The sequence below is a fragment of the Oxyura jamaicensis genome, chromosome 2, assembly GCF_011077185.1.
Source record: "Oxyura jamaicensis isolate SHBP4307 breed ruddy duck chromosome 2, BPBGC_Ojam_1.0, whole genome shotgun sequence".
Classification (NCBI taxonomy): Eukaryota; Metazoa; Chordata; class Aves; order Anseriformes; family Anatidae; genus Oxyura; species Oxyura jamaicensis.
The window spans coordinates 118,164,425-118,179,568 of NC_048894.1; the positions used below are offsets into that span (position 1 = coordinate 118,164,425).

General features: G+C 36.7%; 1 protein-coding gene across 7 annotated transcripts in view; it reads left to right on the forward strand.

The window, feature by feature from the left end:
- Nucleotides 1-15,144, forward strand: part of RP1 (RP1 axonemal microtubule associated) — a 217,760-nt gene that overhangs the window by 105,712 nt on the left and 96,904 nt on the right. For all 7 annotated transcript variants that reach the window (XR_004748453.1, XM_035318571.1, XM_035318573.1 and 4 more), the window contains exons 27-28: nt 10,094-10,242; nt 10,884-10,962. Coding sequence is in view for 6 of the 7 variants with exons in the window: in XM_035318571.1 (XP_035174462.1) it covers nt 10,094-10,242; nt 10,884-10,962 (228 nt within the window). In the remaining variant the exon portion in view is untranslated. The remainder of the gene's footprint in view (nt 1-10,093; nt 10,243-10,883; nt 10,963-15,144) is intronic.

Sequence of the window (15,144 nt, forward strand, 5' to 3'; positions counted from 1 at the left end):
TTTCTTTCTTTCTTTCTTTCTTTCTTTCTTTCTTTCTTTCTTTCTTTTTAATTAATAATTATTCTACAGAGTATTTAGTGAATTTAATACAAGATTTCAAAAACTGGGACTGATCAGGATGAACCAGACCCCATGGTGCATATACCGGAGTGTAAGAAGCACAGCTGCTTCTTATAGTTAAATAAGTCATATTCTGGTACAGTAGAAAAATGGTGGAGAAGACATTTAAGTTATATAAACAATTAGTCAACACGAAGAACTTTAATCTGCATTATGTGTTCTGAAATACCCATTGATAGAAAAGTACTAATGTTCTGGTAGGTGTACTTTACTTAGGTGGTTGTAGGTGATGAAGCAAGGTGAAATGCACTGAAAAATCAGGTCAGTGCTGAAAGGCTAGGAATATTTTTAAAACAGTATGTTTATTCAGATTTCTAAATCATACTATTACTGAATCTTTCATTGCTTTTGCAGGAGCATTATCTTTATTAAAATATATGTCTCAAAATTTTAAGTAAAGATGCATTAGAAAGGATTTGGAAATTTCCTGAAATTGTAAGTTTTACAAATTACTTATTGATTTTAGGCACATTTAAATAGAATATCAATATAAACTCAGCAAGGCCTCCCAAGGATTTCCTATTTAGCTTCTCAAGAACAAGTAAATGAAACACTATCCATCTGCATTTCCCATTTAAAAGCTAATTGCTTACAAGTACTGGACAAACCACATCAAGTCATTTTCTCCAGCAGAATAATTGATGTACTACTTATTACTTAATGATAATCTGATATGATTTAGTAATTTGTCTCCCGTACGTTCAGTTCAATCTGGTATCTTCTAGTGATAATACACTTACTTAACTATGAAAATGATGTGTTGAAAACTTTAAACAAAACGAACAAATACAAATTAGGCTCAGAAGGCACACTTTTTTAATTGCTGTTCTTTAACACTTTAATACCCAGCTTCTTCTGTGGAAGAAAGGATAGTTTTTCTCTTATCCCTTTTTTGTTTTTTTCCAAACAAACTCTACTATATACCCAACAAGGACCCAAAACTGTGGAGTTGATTTTTGATTTCTTGTCTTTATTTTTTTTTTCTTTCTAATTTATTCAGTTCCTAAGCTATTTGCAGATTCTGACAGCTTTTCTTTAACTTCCTCTCTGAAATCCTTTCATTTCCATCCAAATTTCTCACTTTGGTAACCTTCCTTAGTAGTTCTGACTGTCCATGTCATTTTTTTTCTAGAAGTTCCAGACATTGTTTTTCGTTTACCAAATGAAATGGATTATTTATTTGTCAATGTTGTTGATTTAGTTTACATTATGTTACACATAATCAACAACAAATTGTTAAACTATTTTCCAAGTGACGGATGTTGGAAATTGGTGATTGTGTCCTGAACTAGGTAAGTTACTTAAGTGTTACCCAATGAAAATAAGTGAAAAGCTTTATTTTGAATGCTTTTGATTTAGCTTTGTAGCATCATGACAACACAGAAGCCAGAGCGACCATATCTGGCAGCCCAAGAGAGCTGAGACTGACACAGCTGCATGTTCAATCAGCAGAGAGGCTGGACATGTATTCCCACTAGGTACACACATACAAAGCACATGTGCACACCACCCATATACATTTACACGTGGCCAGCCACACGGACAACACAGAATTGCAGAGCACTTGTACTGTCAGACCACACCATCAACCTGACCCTTCTCCCCCCTTTGGCTGACCAGGATGGAAGTCTGCTAGTGAGAATGCATATATACGTGTGTGTATATGTATGGGTGCCTATGGCAGCTGGGCTCACACACAGACTGTCCAGCCCCTGGATCCCAGTCTCCATTTGCTGTCACATGAATATATGAGCCCCTGAGGCTGCAGCAAAAAGAGTTACAAAGGAAGATAAGAGGAAGGTGGGACAGACAGTGCTGATCATCAGGTACAGAACACAGCCTGACGACCATACTAACTAGGAAACTGTTGTCACCAATCCTCTTGATTCCCTGATCCCTCTGTTTTCCCATATTTCTTCCACCCCAAATCACCTAAATCCATCCTTTTCCCTGCCTTTGTTTCCTCCCTTAAACATCACAAGTCCCGTGCCACCATGAAATGCTCTTCCTTTGCATTCCATATTATGCCCCACATCCAGCAGTCTGAAAGATGCTCTGGCATTAATTTGTCATGATGGGTTTCTCTGTGGCTGAGGACAGCCTTGGGAGAGCATCACTCAGGGTGTCCATTTGTCTGAGTCCTTATTTTGAATTCTGGCCCACCCTGGTGCCCCTGTGCTTATGAAGATGGGCTGATAGCTTCTGTGATAGGTCTGGGAGAAGCCAGAACAGGGTGTTATTTGGGCGTCGGCCACCACTATTTGTGCTCCTCTGTGGGTGTGAAGACAACCTCTATCACCCAACCTAACATGGAGAACTGATTAACTCCAGGTAGAGCTGAAATTCTGATCTAAGTTGATGCAAGATATGAGAAGTTTCAAAATTTCTTACTCTTTTGTTTATTTGACTATAAACTTCAAATAAGAATGTTCATATAACTGAAGAAATACCTGTACTGATTTGAGACAGAAGACAAATCTTGAGTCTGTGGCCAGAAAAATTCCAGCTCAAAATATTTAGACTTTTCCACTAGGGAAAATGTGCACACAAATACAGAAAGAGGTTAGAATGTGCTGACTGACTGAAAAAATGCAAAAGATGACTGAAGCAAATAGTAATGACTGAAGCATTATCTCTACAAAATTTGTATTCTTGTTTAAGCACTCAAGAGGCACCGACTACTTATGTTAACAGCCTGGATTCATTTTCCTATTGTAAAATTGCTTAGTAAGTGGTTTTGTTTGTTTGTTTGTTTTCTCCCCAAAGTTGAAATTTTCTGGAGATTATTACCTTCTCTGTGTTACTCAGGATGAAATTGCGGGGCTATGAAATCTGAACAACAGTTCAGAAATTTTCTTCTGTTATGTTATATTACATGCATCACAGGGTTTGCTTTTTGTTTTTGTTTATTTATTTATTTGTTTGTTTGTTTGTTTTGTTTTGTTTCTCTTTGAAGTGGCTGATCTTGTATAATAGTGAAGGTAAAATGACTGACTAGGAAGGTTTGTTCGTTGCTCTGCTCGGGTGTTTTGGGAATTTAAGTCTGTAATGCTGCGATGTTTTGGGGGCAGTTGTTTGAGACTTTGGCAGTGCAGTGTTACAGCTGACAGTTGACTGGAGACATTTCCCCAACTGTGTTAGCGCACGCTAGAGATGTGCTGTAACTGTCTTGCTACAAGCCAGGGCTGTGACCAGGAGAGTAAATGAAGGGAGACCAGAGACTCAGACTCCAAAGACTAAACATCTTTTCCCCTTATCCTCCTCCCTCCTCCGCAAATAAACAGCAATAGGAAAACATCATTGGAAACTTTTATCAACCCCAAAACTTGAGAATAGTTTATTAGCAAACCGTATTTTTCTTCCCAGCTGCCCTGAGCAGCTTCTGAAAGGCTATCTCCTGGTACTTACAGCTACAATGAGCAGATAACCTTCATGCCATGGCCTTTCCTTACATAATATTATGCTTATATACCTAAGTACTGAGGCTGAACAGGGAAAGAAGGTGTTCACATGCAAGGATTTAGCTTGAATTTCCAGTGCTCTACTCCTAGGATAGTCATTACAGATATTAAATCATTCAAAAATTTCCCATATGTTTTTTTTAGAATATTTCTCTAAATATCAGGAGTAAAGCCTGTGAACTGTAATTCTAACTGAAATGTCTTCACCTGATAGTGTTTTTGTATTTATGACTCCTCACATAATATATGTTTCAATTCTGGGGAAGATAGTACATCTCAACCACTATCAGCCATTAAGAATTTGTTCTCTTTTAGCCTTAATGCTGCCCCAATCTGTATTTTACCCTTCTGTCACAGCAGTACCAAACACTGGTTCTACAAATCAGGTGGTAAGTAGTCAATGATAAAAATCCCATGACAGAGGTTCCTCCTTTCAGTTTAATGAATCAAGCCAAAATGACCATTTCATTAAAGCAGACGTCATATGGAAATAAGAACCTGGAGCAGTACCATGTTACACAGTACTAATATTTTGTACCACCAGTCTTAAGTGAGGGCTGAATAGAAAAGGTGTGATAATTTTACCATTGTACGTCATTTATCATCTCTCTAGATTTTATATTCTATGGCCCACTTGTTTGTTTACACTGTCAGACTGATGGGAGTGGATTGGTACAATGAATCTGTAGGTGCTAAAAAAAAACAATGAGCTAAGAATACAACATTAGAAATCCATCATACATATTTAAGGGGAAGTTACTCCGGGCTTTTTCTAGACTGTTCCTGTAGTCTGATGGCCAGTTTTTGTCAAGATCATCCTAATTGTTTTCCTGGAACATTTTAAAAAATTTTTATTTATTTATTTTTTTCCTCTCTAAAACCACTCTGTGCTACAAACAAGAAAGAAACAAGGGGGTCCAATCAGGGAATTCAGTTTCTTGATTCAAACTAGTGTGCTCTTGTAGGCATACCAGTGTCATTAGGCTCAGCAGTAATCCAGAAGAAGCTTATCTATTGTACTATAAGTAATGTGATACTTTTATTTATTTGGAATTCATCTGCTCTTCACTCAAAATCTAAAATAATGACTGTGTTTTTCTTGTAGTAGAATTAGTTTGGAAGGAGCTAACAATGAGACTGTAATGTTTACGAAGTCAGCAGAAAAAGACAAATATTTCTGCAGCAAAAACTTTCTTTTTGTTAGTCTCACTGATAAATTCATTAATCTTTTTAAGATTATTATCTTCTCCTCTCAAAACATAACAAAATATTAACTTAGTGTTTAATGCAATGCAGCCTGTACTGCTTCCTCACTGTTTATATTTCCAAAGGAAAATATCATAGGTGACTGAATTCTGTACATTACTCCCTCAAAAGGAAATAAGAGTCATACACTTTGCTTGCAAACTGGGGCTAAACTAACTCTTGCTATTGGCAAGTGATCACGAAGATACCTAAACTTCTACACTGTAGACCCCAATTCAAGTTCTCAGAATAAGGAGTGTGAAAAAGGGGTTCTTTAACTTGCATTCAGTCGCCCTTACATGCCTTTAGGTTACATTTTCTTAATAATCAGAGAAAAAAATCTTAATTTCTTTCTCCCCTTTATCCAGTTAGTTCATGTTCTCATGTTATCAGTAGAAGCCAGAAGCTGGATTTAGGACTTGACAAAACACCAGAATTGTCACGGTAACATTTCAAGAGGTAGTATTAGTGCAGTTTTACTGAGTGAACGAGATTTGATGCTTGTACATCTGACTGGTCAGTGACTTCTATATTCTTTTTGGCATTAGGTTCCTGTGCCATTTTTAAGCATAGTAACTATGCTGCTTTAGTGTCTGTCTTTCATGGAGCCTTTTAGAAGCTCATCACATCTGCCTGAAAACATTTCACTTCCCTTGTTTCAACTTTTTCATCCATGCACCCATGTCCAAGAGTTTTCTGCTTGATTATAGAACTTATCTTAAGTTACTCTTTTAGGAATTCATAGATCTCAATCATTTACTTTCTAAAAGGTCATTTTCTTTTCTAGTGAGTGCTAGCTGAGATTTTTTTCCAACTATTCTGTGTTAATTAATCCTCTTACATCTTTTATCGAAGTTATTGAATTTTTCAAGACATTGGTTCTGTTACTTCAATGTGTCCCACATTAGACAGAACTGCGTAGATGTGCGTCTGACAGTTCACTTAGACCACTGAAATAATATTCCCTATCTTCTGTTCAGTAGTTGACTTTATTTTTTAACTTTCTCTATCCCATTTTTTGCCCATTTTTTTCTATCATTTTTTCTATCCCTAATTATTTTGCCTACTTCTTGGCTTTATCACGCCAGTTTTCAGTTGATGTAGTTTCACTAAATCAATAGTGTATAGTAAAATGGAATTTCTACTACCGTACAGAAGATCAGGCTATAGAGTTCTAATTATCAAAGTTTTGTGATTGTTTTTTCTTACTGCAGCGTCTATTTTTCAGATGGGCAGCAGTGGGGGCCTTGGAATAGATTAATTTCTCAAAGGAATTGAAACCAGAGATACAGAGGCTGAATATATATTTAGGGTCTTTCAATTTTATTCAACGCACACAACAAACAATGATCAGAAACCCACAAACAGGCAAATTTCACAGATGGTGAGTTTTATCTCAGCAGTATTTTCAGCTGGTAGGTTTTCTCCAGACTTGGTTGTACCTGTCTCCTGTGCTCATCAAACTACTGGTGTACCTTGCCTTATCTGTTACAGAGTGGCGTGCTTTTCCTTGTTCTTATATTTAAGCAATTTCTAGCTCAACAGCCATTAACACTAGCATCTTTTGTAGCTGTTCTGCAATCTAGAGGAACTACTTGACAGTTTAAAAAAACTGCGTCAAGTCAAGCTACTCTGTACCCAGGTCTATTTCTACAGAAAATGTTTAACCTACACAACCTGTTTAGTGAATGCTTATATACTGTCCAGGCATTTTTCTATAGTGGCATGTGGCACATCAGAACATTTGGGAGAATATTAGAATATTTTCCTTGCTTTGTTATTATTATTATTATTAAAATATTATAAGATTATTATTTTATTTCTTATGTTTCTGATAAAATGCATTGTAAGATAAAGGCAAGATAAGATAAGTTAACATTACATTTACTATCCTAATATAGCAGCCTAATTCACAGAGTATTGTTAATTTATATGAACATTTGAAGCATAAACCAGTCCTTTTTTTAAGGAGGTTCCTTTCTAAATAATACAGATTGTGTAGCCTAAATAAACGCCAGACCTAACGTTCTCCAGATGGTGAGAGATGTATAGACACAAGGAGCTATGGAAAATATTTTCCAGTTCTTTACATTTCAACATGTACATGTTTTCTGCTTCAGACTGAATTATTTAGGCATGTGGCAATAGAAAGCTGTACTTGATTAGATCATTATCATCTCTCTGGTTACCAGAGAGAAGCACGGTGCTACAAAAGCAACTGCCATTTATTTATCTGTTAATATTTTTGTTTTGTGATATAATTATCTCTTATTCTGTTCTAGTATGTCCTGTACTTAAACTATTTAGTTTGGTCGCCCTCCAGAAATGAAAGAACTTATTTGTATTCTTTTCTTGTAATCATTTACTGTTAAAGGGTTTCTTTAAAAAAAAAGGAAAAAAAGGAAAAAAAGGAAAAAAAAAGGAAAAAAAGGAAAAAAAAAGACTATGCTTTAAACTAGTGCTTATAGTTACGGAAGTTTTGCAGTTTTGATCACAGAAATTACTTGTAGGTGTAAGTAATACAGATACCAATCTTTGTATATAAACAGTCATAGCATAATCAGTCTATGCCCTTTCCTTGCCTCCCACAGATATTCTGCTTTTTCAAAACTGAGAATGTAAGCAGGAATGTAAAAGCATGGAGGAGACTTCATGATCTGTTGATCTGTCCCACCTTTTACTAATTTGTAGTGCCTTCCACATGTAGTCCAGCCCTGTTATTCAAATGGGTTGTAACAGATGAATATAATATTTATGTTTTGGTTTGGAAATGCGACTTTCCCCTTCTCCCTGAAAGATTTTTGCCCTTCATGATCAATACGGCTCTTTGCTTTCTTAAATGTTTCCTTTCATAGCATGTTTTGACTCATTATCCTCTGTCCTTTAAACAGTGCATGTGGTCCTCTGCTGCTAATCTACACACAGTATGAGCACAGTAGGAGTTGTGATATAGGAAGAGTTATGAGTACTTGGCCTCACCTCAAGCATTGTGTGAAGTTTTGGCACCACCACATAAACATAAAACTATTAGAGAGTGTCCAAAGGAAGACAACAAAGATGGTGTAGGGTTTAGAGGGCAAGACATATGAGAAGCAGTTGGTTTGTTCAGCCCACACAGAGCAGGCTGAGGGGAGGCCTCATGGCGGCCTGCAGCTCCCTCATGAGGGGAGTGGAGAGGCAAGCGCTGAGCTCTGCTCTCTGGGGACAGCGACAGGACCCGAGGGAACGGCATGGAGCTGGGACAGGGGAGGGTCAGGCTGGGTGTTAGGGAAAGGTTCTGCACCCAGAGGGTGGTCGGGCACTGGGACAGGCTCCCCAGGGAAGTGGTCAAGGCACTGAGCCTGCTGGAGTTCAAGAAGCATTTGGACAACGCTCTCAGATGCATGGTCTTATTTTGAGGTGGTCCTGTGTGGAGACAGGGCTCAATGATTCTTGTAGGTCCATTCCAACTCATGGTATTCTATGATTCTGTGAGTCCATGATTCTCTGATAATAAATGACATATAGCTTAATTATGATAATTAACAGATCTATTTCTCTTTGTTACATGCCAGCCATACGTACCAGTTTTTGAACATGATTCATTCTGTTAGAAACCTTGCAGCTAGTTCTTATAAGGCTCTGCCAAATTTTTAATGTGTGTGTATTACTGAGATCAGTCATGTCACAGGCTAAACAGGTGAATGTCACAGGTGATATTCTAATGCATGGATGTGAGAGCTGCAATGAATGGTTGGCAGTAGAGAAAATAATAAAAATGATCAGGACATGCCACTCCTATTTTGAGTCATAGTTGTAATAGTGGTATGGAGTTGGAGACAGTGCCCTTGCCAGTTCAGGGTAATTTTATATGAATTAAAAATATTCTAATTTGGTTGAGCATACAGTCTATTCATCAACTCTCCCTTCCTACTTTTGAGTACATATGTGGGTATTTTCTACCCTTAATTATTTGCAGTATTATTTTACTACCTTTTTAACTTCTCTGCTGGGAATCATAAATAAGTATTCTTCAATGATTGTAGATGATGTGATGTTTGAGTTTTATAAGCAGCCTTGGGAAAAGGAAGGAATGAATGAAAATTTATAGAAATGTCAGATTCTACTAATTATTTGGTAGCTTAAAATTAATAAGATTTCAATAAACATTTGTAGGATACTGTCCAGTAGAAAGCATTTTGTGATCATTTTCTGTTTTCATCTTAGTTCCATGTTAAAATAGTGTTATTCCAAAGAGCTATTAAAATTATTGATTAATGAAACATTAATCTTTGTGATCTACTAGATTGCAGCAGAAATGGCCAGCTGTGGTTAGAACACAAACAATGTATGGAAAAATTGCCATTAAGAAGTAAACAGGATTTTTTTTTTTTTTTTTTTTGGAAAGTCATAATGAGAAAACCTGCAATGAAATTGGGTTACTATGTAATTACTACAAATACTTATTTTAAAAGAAGTTTGCATGTCTGGATAATTATAATGGTATCGCTATGGTATAAAATATATTAATACAGTAACTCTGAATTATATTCTAGAACTCTTTGAAGGTGCTCAATTTTGTCTAGACTAGAAGGAAAGACATTAAAAAGTTGTAAATATATTTCAATTGAGAGCTACTTTTAAAAGTGTTAACATACTCTAGTGATAAATGTTGAAACCTTCAAAAGTAGTTGGGTATCCATCTTTAACTGATGAGGGAGCCCATTTGTCTTCTTACCCAACATTCTATGTGAGGTGAAAATCTAAATATCTGAGGCTTCATGATTACTGTTCTCGTTTTAAGGTCACATGAAGGTTACCTGTCAGAAATTTCTGTTTTGCACAAATCTGGAGGTAGACAATGCCTTAGAACAAGTGAAATATAACTATTGTTTGAAACAAAGACTAGGCACAGTTAGATAGTCTCCAGATAACTTAGAATGATTTTGTAAATTACATTGTGAAATCATGAATACTCAACACAGAGTGAGAGAAGAAAATGGAGCACTAGGGAACATTTACTGGATGGGCTGCTTTGCTGAGCAGATGGACTGCTATACTCAGCATAAAAACTTTTTTTTTTTTTTTTTAGAGTTTTTTATTTTCATTTTTTTTGGTGCAGATAAATGCAAGGTTTGAACCTAGTTTTGACAAATGTATTGATAGCTGTTGGCTGTTGCTACTTCCAAACTTGAAAATCAAGGTAGTTTTCTGGCCAAATTTTGTTGGGAAAGCTTTTGGATAATGTACAAACTATAAGGTTAATTTCAAGCTTTTTCTTCTTCTAGTACTGGTGTACGAGATCCATGTATACACAGGGGCTAAACTTGGTGCTGAATCAGATGTTTATATCAATCTTATTGGGACAAGAGGAGATGCTGGCAAAAGGAAGCTTCACAGATCTAAGAACAATAATGTAAAGTTTCAACACGGACAGGTGAAGTAAAAGCAATGCTGCTTCTGATCAATAAGAATTAATCATGACTTGCAAAATATTTCTTTAACAAATGTAAATATCTTCTTATTTACAATTTTTATTCAGTTTGCTGCTTTCTCACATATTTTCTGTATGCAAAATTACATACATAATTATATCAGATGAACAATTTTTACATGCTGATTTTGCATCAGTCATTTACTGACTGCACTAGACAGTAGAATTTGCATACTGTTGATTATTTATATGAGACATACAGATAAAATAGTAACAATAGCATTTGTGTTCTCGTGAGCAGACCACCGCGAATTTTAGAATCAAGTTCTAAATCCTTATTCCCAAGTTTTCTAGTCTTGGCACTAGAAAATGTATTGTAGAAATGTAGAAATGACCAAAAGTTTCTTTGCAACTAATCATTGTGTCATGCCAAAAGAATCAAGTGCTATCTCTGTGAAGTAATTTAAAGGTGTAATTCACCTCAGAAAGCTTTAAAAGATCCTCACTGTCTGGCCAGGACCAATATAAGATACCCATGTTCATTTTGCAAGAGGAAAAAAAAAAAAGTAACTATTCTATCCTGTTACAGTTAAAATGATAGCTAAAGTTAAAACCTTAATTATTTTCCTTGTATGTTTCCACAGATGGACATTTTTTTCATAAAGGCTGTCTCACTGGGAGACTTGGAGAAAGTTCTGATTAGCCATGATGGAGCTGCTCCAGGTAGGATTTAACTTCCTAGAGACCAATCTGTTTTCAAATCCTTTTAAACATCATGAGCACTATTTATATTGCATCCTTCATTCAGAATGGGACAGAAGGTCTTACAGTGATAAAAAAGTCTTCCTGCAGAGTAGTCACCATGATGGGATGGTGAAAAACAGTGGTAATAGTCAGCAAAGAGGACACCGTTTTAATACCAGATAATCCACTCTGTTTCAAGTTTATTTGTAACAGAGCATTGTTTATTTGCATATAGGAAATTCATGAGAATGTTCCTCACACAGGTAAAATAGTCTTTCATTAAACAAAGAGTGAAGATCAAATGGAATGGAAATAAAAGATATTCAACAGCTTCTTTACTACCAAGGAAATATTGAATAGCTATAGCATTATGTCCTTGCTCCTTTGGGCAATGGGAGAAGATGTGGTTGTTAATTTAATCTGTGCAAGTCAATGTGGACCTAATCCAGTACATGGCATTGCATTTAGTTTGTAGAGTTTTCAGAAAAAAAAAAAAAAAAAAAAGAATTTCCAATGAGATTAATTTTTGATTGATGCCCTTGAATTATCCATCTCTGGAACAAAGTAACTGAAGAGAAAGATAGCATTTAAAAGCATGGAAGATGTAAATACTGCAAATATGTTTGCACATTAGTGGCTCTGAAGGGTCTAAGTGAAGAGAAGGGTTTATAAAGCATTTCAAGATCACACTGATTAGGAAAGCATCTTTATTCTACTCTCTTATGAAGTGGTCTCAGGCAATGCCCAGTTTACTGACTGTACTGACTAAGGCTGTGAGCAGACTTGTGACTGTGTAGAAGTAGCCTTAGTTTGGTCTTGGTATGGGGTGTAAATCTGATTCTCATGTTTTTGTAGTTCTGTAGAGTTTGTTGCCTTCAGCAATACGGATGATCATACCTGAGAGTTTCATATACAGACATGCCAAGACATAACCTTGAAGGCAGTGTAGTGGTGCCCACTTTCACTCTATCCCCCAGTACACCATACCATACTCCTCTTTCTTCACCTTTCTTCACACAATAGGCAGCATAGCTATATCACAGAATCAACATTACAAATCTGCAGCCAGACTCACTGATCTTAATGGATTTCAAAATCTGTCTTATTTGTCTAAACAGAAGAATGGATTGAATTCTATGTGTACTATTTATGCCTAGGTAATTGAAATAATCATTCATTGTGTGCACCACAGACAGATCTCACAGATCTCTTTTGAACTCCTTCCCAAACTAACCTGAAATAAGCCTGGCCTGAAGTGACTGAGAAGTGGATAAAGGAAAGACTGAGAGCTAGAAAAAGATGGTAATTCAGGAGAGAGGCCATCTAGAGACCCAGTTATTTCATGTTGAGAAGGGAGAAAAAGGGTTCCTTTAGAGGTGGTGCTGTCCTTTAGTTGAATCATATCACTTGCTTGAGTGATAGGGCAGGAGATCTTTAGTCTTGATTTGAGAAGTGCCCTGGAAGGAGCATAGAATAGATGCTTTCTTTGGGGTAGGAGAGAGAGAGCTTTGTAAGGTTTAGGGTCAAGGTCACAGTTATCTTTTGCAGGTTTCTTTGTAGGTGCATGGATGGAAAATGCTCTTATAATCATCTGGTTTATGTGCCTTGGGACCCAGTTTAGGCTTGCACAGTGTCAGAGTATTTGGGGTGTACCACAATGCAGTGTCCTTTTCGTAAACTCTGTTGGAAAGGTCACAGACTGCAGGGCATAGATCTTCTCCCACAGCCATCACAACAACAAAGAAAGGAAAGTTTGTCTTAGACAGCAGGGTTTTGCTGTTGGCCAGGTGTATGTCACTAGATGATGTCTTATCTGCTGAAAGATCCTTCTCCTCTGTACAAACCTTCAAGCCGTTGCTGTACCGTTTCTTCTTTTTGATCAGTTTCAAAGTGTTCTGCCTGTTTGCTAGTGAGTCTTGGACAGGCCAGTAGACTAGCCCCAAGGAGGTAGCATCTGAACTCTGTATGAAGTATAAGAGGATGGAAGGAAGCTTGCTAAGTGTCCTAATGTGCCATTGACCTGAGTCTTGAAGGGGAATTGGCATTCTGATCCATGCATTTTTTGGGCAAGCTCTCCTGTTAGGACAAAGATTGCTTCCTTCTAGGGGCTTCCATACTCGGATGCAGCTACGAAGGCAGAGCATGAGGAAAATAGGACAGTTGTCTACTTCTGACCAAAACCTCTCTCATGCTGTTTTGCTACAATGTGCTGACAAGTAACAGTATGACTCAGGCAATACCTTGTGAGACATGACAAATTGTGGGTGGTGCAGACACTGTGAAAACAGGGTATTTGAAAAGGGCTTTGCATACCAGTCACTAGGATGGGCACTGGGAGTGATCTAAGCAATCAGCATAAATATCATAGCATCATAGAATCACTGAGGTTGGAAAAGACCTCTAAGATCATCTAGTCCAGCCTTTGACCTAAACTCCACCACTAAACCATGCTACTAAGTCCTAAATCTATATGTTTCTTGAAGACGTTCAGGGATGGTAACTCAGTCACTTCTGTGGGCAGTCTATTCCAATGCTGCAACACCCTTTCAGTAAAGAAATTTCCCCTAATATCCAACCTAAACCTCCCCTGGTGCAACTTGAGGCCATTTCCCTTTGTCTTATCATTTGGTGCATGGGAGAAAAGCACCATATGACAGTTGTTGCCACTGTTAGGGAAAGTATGAATTGATACTCAGCACTCATATAAACATAAACAGGACCAATGGCTTCATCCTTTTGCCCTGTCCAGCTGAACCTAATGGCAGTCTGTCAATGGGAAATATATACATAATGTGTATATATATAATGTATAATGTAATATATACATATAATATATGGTATGGTTCTATCAGGCCTCCAGTAGCTGGCCTTAGACACTCAGTCTGCCCAGTAATGGCTCTGGATCCTCATTCTCCTCAGCTGCAGGCATCTGGGTGTGCCAGACCCCAAGGCCCACAGCTTCACTCCAGCTTCAGATACAGATCCCCAGTGATAACCTGGTGGCCACTGTCATATCAAGGAGGTTGACCAAGTCAGCTAAGAGAAACTCAGCCAACACTAGAGGATTCTACAAACACAATGTGGATTCAAAAGTCAATGCAACAAGACATGGAAAGGAAAGGGAAGACTGAGAGAATAACTAGATTAATAATTTTCTTGTGCAGTTTTTCAATGTTCACTAATATATGCTTTGTATCAATGAAAATTATAAACGCTTTGCTTGCCAGCCCTACTTTTTTCTCCCTGTGTGTGGCAAAGATAAAGCTCTGTTAAAAAACAAACAAGCAAGCCAACAGAAACAAGACTGGAACAATGCCCTGTCTTTTAATTTATGGGAATTTCTATTTCTTTGGTGAGATCAAGTTCTTAAACATTTCTTCCTAGAAATGCAGTAAACCAGTAGCAGTCATAGCTCAGTTAATCTCATGATGATAAATGAATTTATTACTTGAATATTTTTTTTTTTCCCTATTCATATCACTAATGTCTATATTTTTTATAGAATCCAAAAGTATGTTAAAACTTATGTAGCTTTACTTTAAAGTGAATTCTCTGACCTATCACAAAGTTTCAGGTAGAAGGTGATTAAGCTCAGTGGTAAAACTATAAAGTGCTTAGGTGCTTTGTGATTTAAATACTATATAAATTTAAATTGCTGCTGTTGCAAGACCAAAAGAAAATTCTTCATGCTATTTCCTTGGGCAAGAAAGCAAAAAGAGACTTCAATAAAGACTATGATATTTCATATTAAAAAAAAAAAATAATAGTAAATCTCTATAAAGAAGGTTCTTTCTTCTCTTTATAGAGGACAGATAAACAAAAGCATGCCCTTGAAACATAGGCTTTAAAAGTGGAAATTTGAAAAGCGTTTGGGAAGGCTCATCACATGCCCTGAAGAACACCTGTTGTTTGTTTTCAAATTTGTTTCTATCAGAATTTTTAATATAATGTTCATGTAGACTGACGTAGTATTTTGACTTTGCAGTTTATGCAAATTTGCCTATACTGTAAAAGCTAAAGCATATATTTTTCAGAAGCGAAGTAAGAACATATGCAAATGGAAAGAGTAGATATTAATAGTCTGTTAATTAATACTGTTATATGCAATAACAACTTCACTCACAGAGGACCAAAAATTCCAGCTTTAACACAGATCTTATT